At 47.7% G+C, this 12,873-nt stretch overlaps 1 protein-coding gene across 1 annotated transcript in view; it reads right to left on the reverse strand.

Moving 5' to 3' along the window:
• Window positions 1–12,873, reverse strand: part of SRRM3 (serine/arginine repetitive matrix 3) — a 236,955-nt gene that overhangs the window by 75,181 nt on the left and 148,901 nt on the right. Inside the window, exons 7-8 of the mRNA XM_029613117.1 lie at window positions 7,404–7,454; window positions 6,280–6,384 (exon numbers count right to left, since the gene is read on the reverse strand). Coding sequence (XP_029468977.1) covers window positions 6,280–6,384; window positions 7,404–7,454 — 156 coding nt within the window. The remainder of the gene's footprint in view (window positions 1–6,279; window positions 6,385–7,403; window positions 7,455–12,873) is intronic.

Below are 12,873 nucleotides of genomic sequence, written 5' to 3' on the forward strand. Positions count from 1 at the left end.
CAGACAATCCAAAACCTGAAAGCTCTGGGTTTTATCATAAATTACAAAAAATCTCACCTTGTCAACTTCTTCAATTTATAGGAGCAAAGATTCACATGCCATTGTGCAGGGCATTTCTCCCCGAGGACAGAGCACAGACACTATGGGGCAGATTTTCAAAGGGTTACTCGTGTAAGATACGTGCGTAACCCCTGAAAAGCTGCCCCTTCCACCCCCTGCGCACGCTGAGCCTATCTTGCGTGGCTGCCAATTTTGCACAGCCTTGTGCGCGTCGACCCTGTATTTTATAACATGCGCGCGGCATGTCACACAGCCATACAAGTGGAAAGTTCAGCAAGCTTGGAGGGACAGCTCCACCCTGTGACACTGGATGATGTCACCCAGGAAAGCATGGCTAAATCATCTTGCTAACTACGGAAAACACCGTTTACGGTAAGCAAACTTGCTTGTAGATATTTGGCCTCCAGAACTAGACGCATCACTCATCAACAACCTATACAAAGGCATTACCTTTTTTCCCTACTGGATATGCCTCTCTGCATGCACCCTAGTATTCCTCTGGCTCTGGCTACCACCACTGTTTTGCTACTTTGAGATTATCAGATATGATCATCCTAAGAACTTTCTCTTGCTTAGTGCACATCAGTATATCACCAATATTACAGACTGTTCTCATGGATATCTGTACCCAAATGCATGACTCTTTTTTTGATTTTTGCATTGAAGCTTGGCTGCCAAGCACACAACCACTCTGCATGCTCTCTTAGATCTCTCTGTATTTATCTACTTCCTTGGGGGTGTCCACATATAGATAAATATATAACGTAATTGAGCCCAGCATCTTGACTCCTTCAGTGGCCAAGCCCAGATTCTCAGTAGTTTGCAGAGAGGTGAAATAGTGGGATATATATAAATATATTTTAGAGTTTGTGTGTGTCTGAGATAATAAGCAAGCCAGAAGGAGTTAATTTTAGTGTCTGTATTTCCCACCCACCTACCCCTAGCTCATACCTTGATTTATAGGCAAGACACTTCCTCCTAAAAAATCAATCAGACTCTTACCTAAATCATAGTATTGCACCAGCCCTTACTGAGAGTTTAATCATCCCCTTGTACGTCATTACCAGATTAACTAGTGAATATACCTATACATTTAAGGGACTCTATTTCCAACTCCAATAGCAACCTAAACTTAATTAGGAACTCAACAAAATTAAGATGAAGGCAGCAGTCTAGTAGCAAGAAGGGGGCATTCCAGTCTTTTTCATCGAGTGTCACATGTATGATTTTGTTTACCCGCCGGAGGCAGATTGTATATGTGCATCCGGTGCAAAGAGCCCCTGGCTCTCAGAGAATGAGTTCAATCTCTGGAGGATAGAGTGATAGATCTAGAGGAGCTAAGGCAAACAGAGAGGTACATTGATGAGACCTTCAGGGACATAGTTGCCAAGTCCCTAATCCAGCCTGGCAGCCCTAGTGCTGCCTTGGATCAGAAAGGTCTCCCGGTAGGAGAGTTATCACCCTGGTGTAGCAGGAAGTGATCCTGTAGCAAGGACCTGCTCTCCAGGTTATGCATTGTTCTCTTCCACGGAGGACTAGTCTCCCAGGCCTACTGCCAGGAGGGAAGGGTTAGGTCAGCCATCATAGTTGGTAATTCAATTATTAGAAATGTAGATAGCTGGGTGCCTAGTGAACCTGAGGACCGCCTGGTAATTTGCCTGCCTGGTGCTAAGGTCGCGGACTTCACACGTCACCTAGATAGGATTATAGATGGTTGTGGGGAGGAGCCAGCTGTCTTGGTACATGTGGGCACCAACAACATAGGAAAATGTGGGAAGGAGGTTCTGGAAGCCAAATTTAGGATTTTAGGTAGAAAGCTAAAATCCAGAACCTCCAGGGTGGAATTCTCTGAAATGCTCCCTGTTCCACTAGCAGGTCCCCAGAGGCAGGCAGAGCTCCGGATTCTCACTGTGTGGATGAGATAATGGTGCAGGGAAGAGGGATTCAGTTTTGTAAGGAACTGGGGAACCTTTTGGGGAAGGGGAAGACTTTTTCAAAAGGATCAGCTTCACCTTAACCAGAGTGGATCCAGGCTGCTGGCGCTAATTTCTAAAAAGGAGACAGAGCAGCTTTTAAACTAGAACAAGGGGGAAAGCCGACAGTTACTCAGAAGTGCATGGTTTGGAGGAAGGTATCTTCAAAGGATACTAATGAAACTGGAGAGTTAGGGCACCCCAACAGAGAGGTTCCAATAAAAGCAAAAGGAGTCCATGTGCCTATAAGTAGAGAATCACCTGAGCTAAAGGATTCCAAATTATTCCTATCAACTGAAAAGCAGGTTGTTAATACAAACCAAAAACACACTTTGAAATGTCTGTATGTCAATGCTAGAAATCTAAGAAGTAAGATGGGAGAATTAGAGTGTATAGCAGTGAATGATGAGATAGACATAACTAGCATCTCAGAAACCTAGTGGAAGGAGAAAAACCAATGGGACAGTGCTATATCAGGGTACAAATTATATCGCAATGATAGGGAGGATCAAATTGGTGGTGGTGTGGCACTTTATGTCTGGGAAGGCATAGAGTCCAACAGGATAAAGATCATACAAGAGACTAAATGCTCAGTAGAATCTATATGGGTGGAAATCCCAATTGTATTGGGTAAGAGTATAGTGATAGGAGTATACTACCGTTCACCTGGACAAAATGGTCAGACAGAGGATGAGATGCTAAGAGAAATCAGGAAGCTAACCAATTAGGCAGTGCTAATGGAGATTTAAATTATCCCAATATTGTCTGGGTAAATGTAACATCAGTACATGCTAGAGAAATGAAGTTCATGGATGGAATTAAGAATTGCTTCATGGAGCAATTCGTTCAGCAACCAATGAGAGAGGGAGCTATTTTAGATCTAATTCTCAGAGGAGGACAGGATTTGGTGAGAGAGGTAACGGTGGTTTGGCCACTTGGCAATAGTGATCATAAATGATCAAATTTGAACTAATGACTGGAATGATGACAAGATGCAAATCTACAGCTCCAACACCAAGGGGTAGATTTTAAAAATTGATGCGTGATTTTATAACAAGCGTGCGTTGGCGCGCGCATGTTATAAAATCCAGGACAGCATGTGCAAGGGGGGTTTGAAAAAAGCAATTTACACACGGTGACGAGATTGGGCCTCCCACAGTTCCCTCCCAGTCTGCTCCAATTAAGGAGCGGACCGGGAGGGAACTTTACTACCCCCCCCCTACCTACCCTCCCTCCCTCTTCCCCTTCTCCCTGACCCCTTGAAAGGCCCTTTTTTTTTTCTTTGTTTTCGAACTTATGCCAGCTCCTGAGCTGGTGTAAGTTGCGTGTGCCGGCAGGCTGTCTGCGCATGATCCCCCGGCACAGCGGCAAATGGATGCTGTACCGGCTGCCTCCGGCAGATTTTAAAAGGCCTGCGCGCGCCGGCGCACCTATTTTGCATAGGCCGCTGGCGCGCATAAAGCCCCAGGATGCGCGTAAGTCCCGGGGCTTTCGAAAAGGGGCGTGTCCGGGGGCTTTCCTGAAACAATGCGGTGTTTCGGGGGCGGGCCCGGGGGCGTGGTCGAGGCCTCTGGACCAGCCCCCGGGACCGGAGGACGGAGCGGGGCTGCCGGCGACGTGCGCAAAGTTACGCCTGCTTTCAGCAGGCGTAACTTTGCAGACAAAGGTGGTGGGGGGGTTTTTTTAGATAGGGCCGGGGGGGTGGGTTAAGTAGGGGAAGGGAGGGGAAGGTGGGGGGAGGGCGAAGGAAAGTTCCCTCCGAGGCTGCTCCGATTTCGGGAACAGGCAGCACGCGCTGGGCTCGGCGCGCGCAGGTTGCACAAATGTGCACCCCCTTGCACGCGCCGACCCCGGATTTTATAAGATACGCGCGGCTACGCACGTATCTTATAAAATCCAGCGTACTTTTGTTCACGCCTGGTGCGCGAACAAAAGCTCGCGATCGCGCAAGTATTTAAAATCTGCTCCTTAGTTGATCTATTTTTTGTATCCATGACTGATAATACAAGCATGCACAGAAAAGACACATCAGCTATACACAACCTGCCCTCTAACCCTCCTCAATATATATTGTATACACACACTCACTCACAGTTACATCAAACAACAATACAAGGACAAGTACTTACTGGGTTGGAAGAAGGATTCTCTAGTACTTTTTGGAGGTGGATGTTGTGTCTCTGGAGCATCAGATGGAGGTAGGCTGCAACCTTGGGATAGTCACTGCCACCGCTGGTGCCGATCACTCATATAACATTGACAACCACGTGAGGGACAAAAGAATGCCAGATGCAACCACAGGGGAAGCACTGCAGAAGTATTTAAGAGGGTTCTAGGCCATTTCACATGCTAATATGATACAGCTTTTCAATAAAGGCCTTCCATTATGAAAACAGGAGGAGGTATATCTGCCTTTCTAGCCACGTAACTGAGTAGAGATGGAATAATAATCATTCTCCATGTGTGTGAGAGACTAAGTGACTGACATTTCTCTTTTATCACTATTTGTAGTCTTGGACAGGAGATAACTTGGTCGAAATTACAAGTGGAAGAGGTGAGTTGGAAGGAGACTTTTCTACTCAAGGGTGACATGATGCAGAAGTGGCATTAGTCTGTGCTCTGTGCAGAAGTCTCTACTCCTTTGCAGGTGATATGGTTACCTACAGTCACCCAGTACAATTGTGCAGAATTTGTGCAGCATTCCCCCCCCCCCCCCTGTGTAGAATTGCCAAATTCTGCGCAGAGAATGTCAGAGGAGAACCCGGCATGCTGCGAACAGAGCACACACCGTTTGTGGTGAAAATGAAGGCCTCGGTGTGCCGTGGGACACGCTCCGCTTACGGTGAAGATGAAGGTCCGGTGAGAGTGTGTGTAGAGAGATGTGTATATGGGGGGGGGGGGAGGGGGTGTGAGAGGAGGGGAGGGGAATGTGAGAGGGAGGAGGAGGGGGAGGGGGTGTGAGAGGGGGAGGGGGAGGGGTGTGAGAGAGGGGGGGGGGGGAGGGGATGGGGAGGGGGAAGGGGGTGTGAGAGGACAGGGAAGAGGGGAGGGAGGGGGTGTGAGAGAGCTAGAGAGCAGGAGGGAGGGGTGAGAGAGAGAGAGCAGGGGTGTGCTTGAGTGTGGGTGCCAGAGAGTGGGAGCCTATATGAGGAGATTGTGAAGAAGTGTGTATGTGTGTGAGAGATTGGGAGCTGGAGTGTATGAAAAGGGATCCTGTGTATGTGAGAGTGCTAGCCTGTGTGAAGGGTTGTGTGAGAGAGAGACATAGGTAGCCAGTGTGAGGATGTATGTGTGAGAGAGAAAGGGAGCTTGTGTGGGTATGTATGCAAGAGAGAGGGCCCTGTATTGAGGGTGTGTATATGTATGTGTCTAGAGAGAGGGAGCACGTGTGTGAAAGGGAGGGACAGAGGGAGCCTGTGTGAGGGGCAGTACTGAGAACGGGGTCAAACTATACGTTTTTGTGCACAGAATTTAAAATTTGTTTGCGCAGAATTCCCCCAGGAGTAATACATGAGAGGGAAGGGAGGCCAATGCATTTTTATGACAAAGGCCACAGCCTCAGTATAATGTTAGCCTGAAAATGCTTTTGTTTTTAATATAGGATGTGATCACTTTTACTCACCAAAGTCCTCAAATAACGTTTTGGCCATAACGTTTTCTAAGTCCAGATTTCAGGGTGAATGAAAAAATAAAATCCTTTAATCTCCACAGTTTCCTGTTTCTCTCAAGGAGGACAGACCTGAGAAGCTTGATCCTGTGAATGCACAGTTAGGGAGGAAGCATTCGGGGGGGGGGGGGGGCATCCTGGGACTTGAGTTTTGAGTTTTTAATCTCTGGTTGTCTCCCTGTGTGACACAGGGTAAGTTAGCGGGTCTTTCTGTGGCCCGAGTTTACCAAGCTGTGCTTCGATAACCCTACTCAACACAATGCCTGCTTCTCACACTGCCCTGCTTCACATTATGCCAGCATGCTCTGCCTGGATCGTGCAGCCAAGCCATTGTACTGAAATTACTATAACCTGCCAAAGGAAGAAAAAAGTACAGCAAAATTTATAGGATTTCATTAAAAAAAAAAAAAAAAGGCACATGGCGATATGGGAGATTTCCAGATGCTTCTGCCCAATGTATCTATTTATTTATTTTATTTTCTGCAGATTCCAGGAAAACCTGCTCATTGTGGATTCTTGCTGAGCTTTGGGCATTGAGATAAAGGATATGGCTCAGTTTCTCAGCATCTTTCAGCCTACCTGCCAGGCGATTTGGAGACACTGTAATCAGAAGAGGGCGATGCACTGTGAGAACTGCAGCTGCTATGCCTGTGCGATCTTCGGGCTGGAGACTCACTGTGAAACCTGCAAGAGAACAAGGAGTGGTGGGGAGGGGGGGGAGGAAGAGGGGAGTGTGAAGGATTTCAACCAAAAGATGAAGCAAGATCCTGAACTCCCATTCAGTGTAAAGGGGAAACTGGAGATGCACCTGCCACTTAGTCTGGCTCAAGCTCCGACTGCAATGTAAGAAATACACTTTGCCATGGGATTGATCCTACAGAAGAGCTGTTATCTGTATCGCCTTGTAAAGTTTCCACATTCAAGGAAAATACTATTCAGTATTGCAGAGTTTGAACTAAATCTCTCAGGACCTAAGTCTTCAACCTTCTGGGTCTTCATCAGGGCCTCGCTTTGAGTTGGGTTAGTAGGAGAACTCAAGCAACTTTTACCTGCCTGCCTGCTCATTCCTCTCCCTCTTTTGTTTTCACTCTACTGTGTCGCACCCCCTCCACCCAAGAAGTGGCAACATGTTAGACCTCATCAGGTGCTCCAAATAAGTTCCCTGCCTACCAATCCCTACCAGAAAGTCACAGGAACTGATTATAAACCTACTGCAGTCACTAAAGATGAAAGCCCCTCCCTAGGAGCTCACAGATACCACCATCTATGGCTGTTCTTGACACTGCATTGGGTTCCCCCTATCAGCCCATATAAGTTTAGGAAGTGAGCAGCAGAGAATGAGAGACGTCCCAAGAGAGTGGAATCTACATCCTCAGTCCTTCCTCGTACAGGTTAATCAGTAAAGCAATGCCAATTTCAAAACACAGAAGGTGCAAGTTAATGTACTGAACTAATATGAGGGATACAGGACAGGGCAAGCCTTCAGTCTTTTCCTTCCAGCTTGTTTCTTCCTGGTTTCAGAGCAGCACAGAGTTATTTATATGTATAAAACATATCTAAATTATCTGCTTTGTAATATCTAACACTGCGAAGTTGCCAAAAGGGAATATACCGCCCTGCTGTTTTGCAAAGAGAATCTCTATCTCGCATTGAGAAAGCATTGCATTCACAGACTACTATTCCATCTCCATGTGTCATCTTACCTCTTCCTTTCTTTATTTTTGTCTTTCCTTTTGTTCTTTGGGCTCCTGGACCTGCAAAACAGCACAAAACTGAAAACACAGAAGATGCTCCAGGAATGCACCCAGCTCCTGTGGTTTAAGCCAGTCATTTACAGTGAGTTTCTTCTCATATCTTTTGAGTATGAGAATTATGAAGTAAGTTGAATACCACATGTATCTTAAGGATGAAAGTTAAATAATACAGAAAAAATACTAGTGTCTATTCATAAGGAAATGCTAACGACTCATTTAGATAGTAATGGAGTTATTACAGAAGAGAGTAGACCTGCAGTAGACAGATTGTGTCAAATCACCCTAAGATATTTTTAGGTCATTAACAGACAGACAGATGGAAGCAACAGCATATAACATTATTTGGATTTTACCAAGATGTTTGACTTTGTGTCATACACAGAGCTAATAAAGAAAATTGTATGATTGTGAATAAAATGAAAAACATGCAAATGGATAAGTTAGGTGGTAGGCACAAAAGAGTAGTGATTATAATATCATAGGTTCTGATTTGTGAAAGTGAAGTGCCTCAATAAACTCCTGCTTTCCATTCTTGTTTATCAATCAGTTACAGAGAAAATTGAACTGTAAATTATCAATTTTTACACTAAAGTCTCAAACCAGACCTCAGGAGACACCTATCCAGTCACGTTTTTAGGATATCCACAATGACTATGCAAAAGTTAGATTTTCATGTACAGCCTCCATTGTATGCAAATCTATCTCATGACTATTCATTGTGGATATCTTTAAAACCCGACTGGCTAGATGTGTCCTGAGGATTGGGTAGAAAACCACTGCAACTCTCATCATCTTCCATGGGAGGAAAAGAAAATACCGTAATTGGAAACTGCCTGTAAAAAAACGGTGGCAGCTGAGGTCTATTCCTGTCTTGGGCAGGCATCAATATATTTGGCCTCTGGAAGGTGAATAAAAGCCATGCACATGTGAAGGTGAATATCCCCTTGTGAGCCGTTTTGGGGGTGCAGTGCACTCATGGAGCATGTATGGCGCCTTGTTGTGTCCGTCACTGTCCGACATCTCTGCTCTGCCCACCTTACCTCGTTGGCGACTCCCTTCGGGGTTGATGGAAGGCTAGCTGCTGCAGCGTCTCCAGGCCGTCCTCCTCCGGCGTTCCCGGACCGGCTCGACGCTGCAGGCCGCCATGTTGACCAGATGCCTAAGGGCGCGCGTGCGGCACGACTGATGTACCAGTGGGGGCGCGAACCTCAGGGGCGTCCCCCTGAGATGACGTCACCAGCTCCAGATATTTAAGGTCTCAGTTTTCGCTAACAAAACAAGTTAGAAAGGGATTGGTTACCTAGCTTCCTCCTGGTCGCTGTGGATGGGATTCGCTCTCCGCAACCCTAGCAACTTTGCTTCCTTGGACTTCACTAGAGGTACCCGCTCCTCGGGGGCCTCGCTTTCTCTTTTTCTTTGCAGGTCGCAGTCCGAAACCGGTACTCGCTCCTCGAGGGGCCACGTCCCAGACATGCTCCTGAATACCACTTCTGCTAAGAAGTCATCGCTGCTTACAACATTGTGAGTTTCCATCTATCTCTCAGAGCTTTCCTTGGGTTCAGGTACTCGCTCCTCGAGGGCCTAATATATACCATCTCCTGGGCTGCCTTAAGAGACTATTGTGTGAGTGTTACCATCAAGGACTTGTTCCAGAACTCTGCATGTCTTGCCTACTCACTGTTTTATTTTCTCTACAGCTCAGCCACCCTGGGATCACTGTTCCAATACCTGAGGGACTACAGCCCAGCCAGGCGCTTCCAGCTCACTACTGCCACCTCTGGTGGTTTATCATATTTTCTAATAAAAGAACTAGTGTGTATCTGTTTCCTACACTAAGCCTGACCAGTGGTCCCTCTCGGGATTTCCCCCGAGGGCGTGGTCACCTGACGCTGGTCCAGGGATCCACCCACAACTACTCTAAATAACTACAGATTGCTAATACCAGCTTTAACAACAGAGCTTTCTGACAGTTTGCTAACTCCTAGCTTTCTCTACAGAGCTTTGACAACAGATTGCTATCTCCTCACGGAGATCATAGCAGATTCACATCAGATTGCTAACTCCATGGATCTGGCTTGTCTCCAAGGTTCCGGTTACCTCCATGGATCCGGCTTGTGTCCAGGGTTCCGCTTAACTTCAAGGATCCACCTTGACTCCTGGGTTTCGGCTTGATTCCAGAGTTCATGTAACTACATGGATCCAGCACAACTCAATGCTTTGCAGGCTATACCGGGCCTGTCTCAGCGTATTGCGGAACAACAGGACGCTTTGGAAAAACTTACTTCAGCGTTTCATCAGCTACACAAACAGAAAATTCAAAGTACTGCTTCTAACTATGAAAGTCAGTTATAGGAGGTAACTTTAAAGACTGCTGTACAACTGGTGGCTCCGATTCGCTTCTCTGGAGAAATACAGAAGACCCGGGGCTTTTTAAACCAGTGCTGCATGCATTTCATCCTACAACCATCTTTATTTCCTATTGCTCTCTCCAAGACTACCTACATCCTTTCTTACTTGGATGGTAGGGCCTTGTCTTGGGCATCTACTTTGTGGGAGCACAAGGACCCTATTTTGCAGAACATAGAAGGATTTATGGACTTATTTAAATCCATTTTTGATGACCCTGCTCGAAATTCTGTAGCCGGTTTTGCTTTAGTGGATTTGAAGCAAGGCAACAGATCATTGGCTGAATTTGCCATAGAGTTTAAAAGTCTTGTGGCAGAACTTTGCTGGGACCCCAAATGTCTCAAGACTCTCTTTTGCAGAGGCCTAGATACCCATTTAAAAGACGAGCTGGCTGCTCGTGAAACACCTGACTCGCTGGATGAATTAGTAGCCTTGGCTACTCGGATCGATCATAGGCTCCGGGACAAGGTGAAGGAACTCTGGTTATCCGGGTTGAATCAGGCTAGCTCGATACCTGCACCTCGAAATGTTCCAGTAACTTCTGCTGCTGATAAAGATGAACCAATGCAACTTGGTCGTGGACATTTGACTTCTAAAGAGAGAAGATTTCGGAAGAAGCATGGCCTGTGCATGTCAGCCTGGCCTTGATGTCTCTACATGCTCTATTCGTCTACATGCTCTATTCGTTCGGGAAACGGACGGGCCTAAGTCCTTGGGAGGACTGTTCTTGGGCCTTACCGCGTCTTCTCCTCCGCATTCTCTCCCAGTCTCTTTGACCTGCAGACTGGGTTCGGTTCAGACTCCTGCCCTGGTGGACTCAGGGAAAAGAGGCAACTTTACTCCTTAAACTCTAGTGGAATATCTGAAGAGTCCTCTCACCAATTCAGAAGATCCACTATTGCACTACAACTTGAGGTGGGTTTTGGACATTTCTCAACACCGCCACTTCTATTGAAGAATGCTATGATGTCCCCAGCAGCCCTTTCCATTGTTGCTGATATTCTTCTGCCTTCAATGTTCACCGTGGCTCGAAGGTACTCAACATCATTACTGTATTCACGGATCCTATACCTTAGAGTATCTCTGTTACGCTCTTTTCCATTCAGAGGATGTGCATAATGAGCCACAGCACATATTAAGATCCGAAGAAGATACTCTTGGTATCTACCCAGTCCGTATCCGCTGGCAACATCATCAATTTTCATCCAGCTATATGTACTGGACTGTCATCTTGAAGTGGTTTTTGGACGTTTCTCTACATCACCACTTCCACTGAAGTTTCAGTGACGTCCCCAGCAGCTTAACCACTGCTGATGATTTCCATAGACTGTGGCTTCAGATCAAGGACATGCCCATTTAAGCGAGTGACCATGCTAAGACGTACTACTATGCGCTCCTTGCGCAGGCTCCAGTCTTCAAGCCAGGAGACAAGGTCTGGTTGTTAACCAAGCACCTCTGATTCATCTATTCTCCCTTTGGATTGCTCCTCGCTACATGGGTCTATTCCCAGTCCTTCATCGTATTGGCAAAGTCACCTACCGTCTGAAGCTACCACCTGGTCAATTTCCACACGCATTCTACGTTTCATCTGAAACCGCACATACTCAGCGAATTGTCTTCAAATTTCAAGATCCACCTATCATCTATGCAGAAGAAGACTTGAGATCAAAATCAAGAGATACTGGATGTTCGTAATAGAGGCAAGATTTTGATTACCTTCTAAGATGGGAAGGGTTCGGCCCCGAAGTTGACACTTGGGAGCCTCAGACCATTATCATGGATAAGTGATGCTTCGTTGATTCCATCTCGCGCATCCTTCAAAACTCAAACCTGGTACCCGAAGAGGAGACTGCCCTTTAAAGAGGGGTACTGTTGTGTCCGTCGCTATCCGACGTCTCTGCTCCGCCCACCTTACCTCATTGGCGACTCCCTTCGGGGTTGATGGAAGGCTAGCTGCTGCGGCGTCTCCAGGCCGTCCTCCTCCGGCGTTCCCGGACCGGCTCGATGCTGCAAGCCGCCATGTTGATCAGATGCCTAAGGGCGCGCGTGCGCGGCCCGACTGATGTACCAGTGTTGGCGCGAAACTCAGGGGCGTCCCCCTGAGATGATGTCACCAGCTCCAGATATTTAAGGTCTCAGTTTTCGCTAACATACAGGTCGATACAGTAAGGTCGAGGTAGAAACAGTGAGGTAGTGTCAGGCGCACCCTTCCTCCCCGCACGCACAGTTCTCTTCACTAACTCCCCGATACTCTCCTCTAATCGCATGCAAATGCATGCCGCGGCTTTAAAGCGGTAGGGAAGGGTTATGCCCGCGTAACCCATTTTACTGTATAGGCGCTTAATACAGCGCCTATACAGTAACCTGGGTGCGCTGGTACCTGTCATTTCAAATGACATTTGAAATGACAGGCACCAGGAAGTGTAAAAATCAAAATTTTTAAATACCTGTTGGAGGGCCGCGTGGGTCCAGGCGGCCGGTGGGATCCGGGGGGCCGGTGGTCGCGTGTTAGTTTCAGACGGCCGCGTGGGTCCAGGCGGCCGGCGGCGGCAGGAGCCGGGTGGTCGCGTGTTAAATCTAGGCCGCGGGCTGGTGGGCGCCTGTTCCAGGCGGCGGTGGCGGCAGCGGCGGCGGGGGGACACGCGTTAGTTCGAGATGGCCGGCGGGCGGCGGGTGGTCGCGTGTTAAATCTAGGCCGGGTCCGCACAGGCGCGCATTCATTCACTGCCGTTGGGGGCTGCGCCTGTGCGGACCCGGCCTAGATTTAACACGCGACCACCCGCCGCCCGCCAGCCGTCTTGAACTAACGCGTGTCCCCCCGCCGCCGCTGCCGCCGCCGCCGCCTGGAACAGGCGCCCACCCGCCCGCGGCCTAGATTTAACACGCGACCACCCGGCTCCCGCCGCCGCCGGCCGCCTGGACCCACGCGGCCCTCCGACAGGTATTTAAAAATTTTTATTTTTTCTTCTGACAGGTTTTATGTGTCCCACATCATTACATTTTCTCGATCATC

The sequence above is a fragment of the Rhinatrema bivittatum genome, chromosome 8, assembly GCF_901001135.1.
Source record: "Rhinatrema bivittatum chromosome 8, aRhiBiv1.1, whole genome shotgun sequence".
NCBI lineage: Eukaryota > Metazoa > Chordata > Amphibia > Gymnophiona > Rhinatrematidae > Rhinatrema > Rhinatrema bivittatum.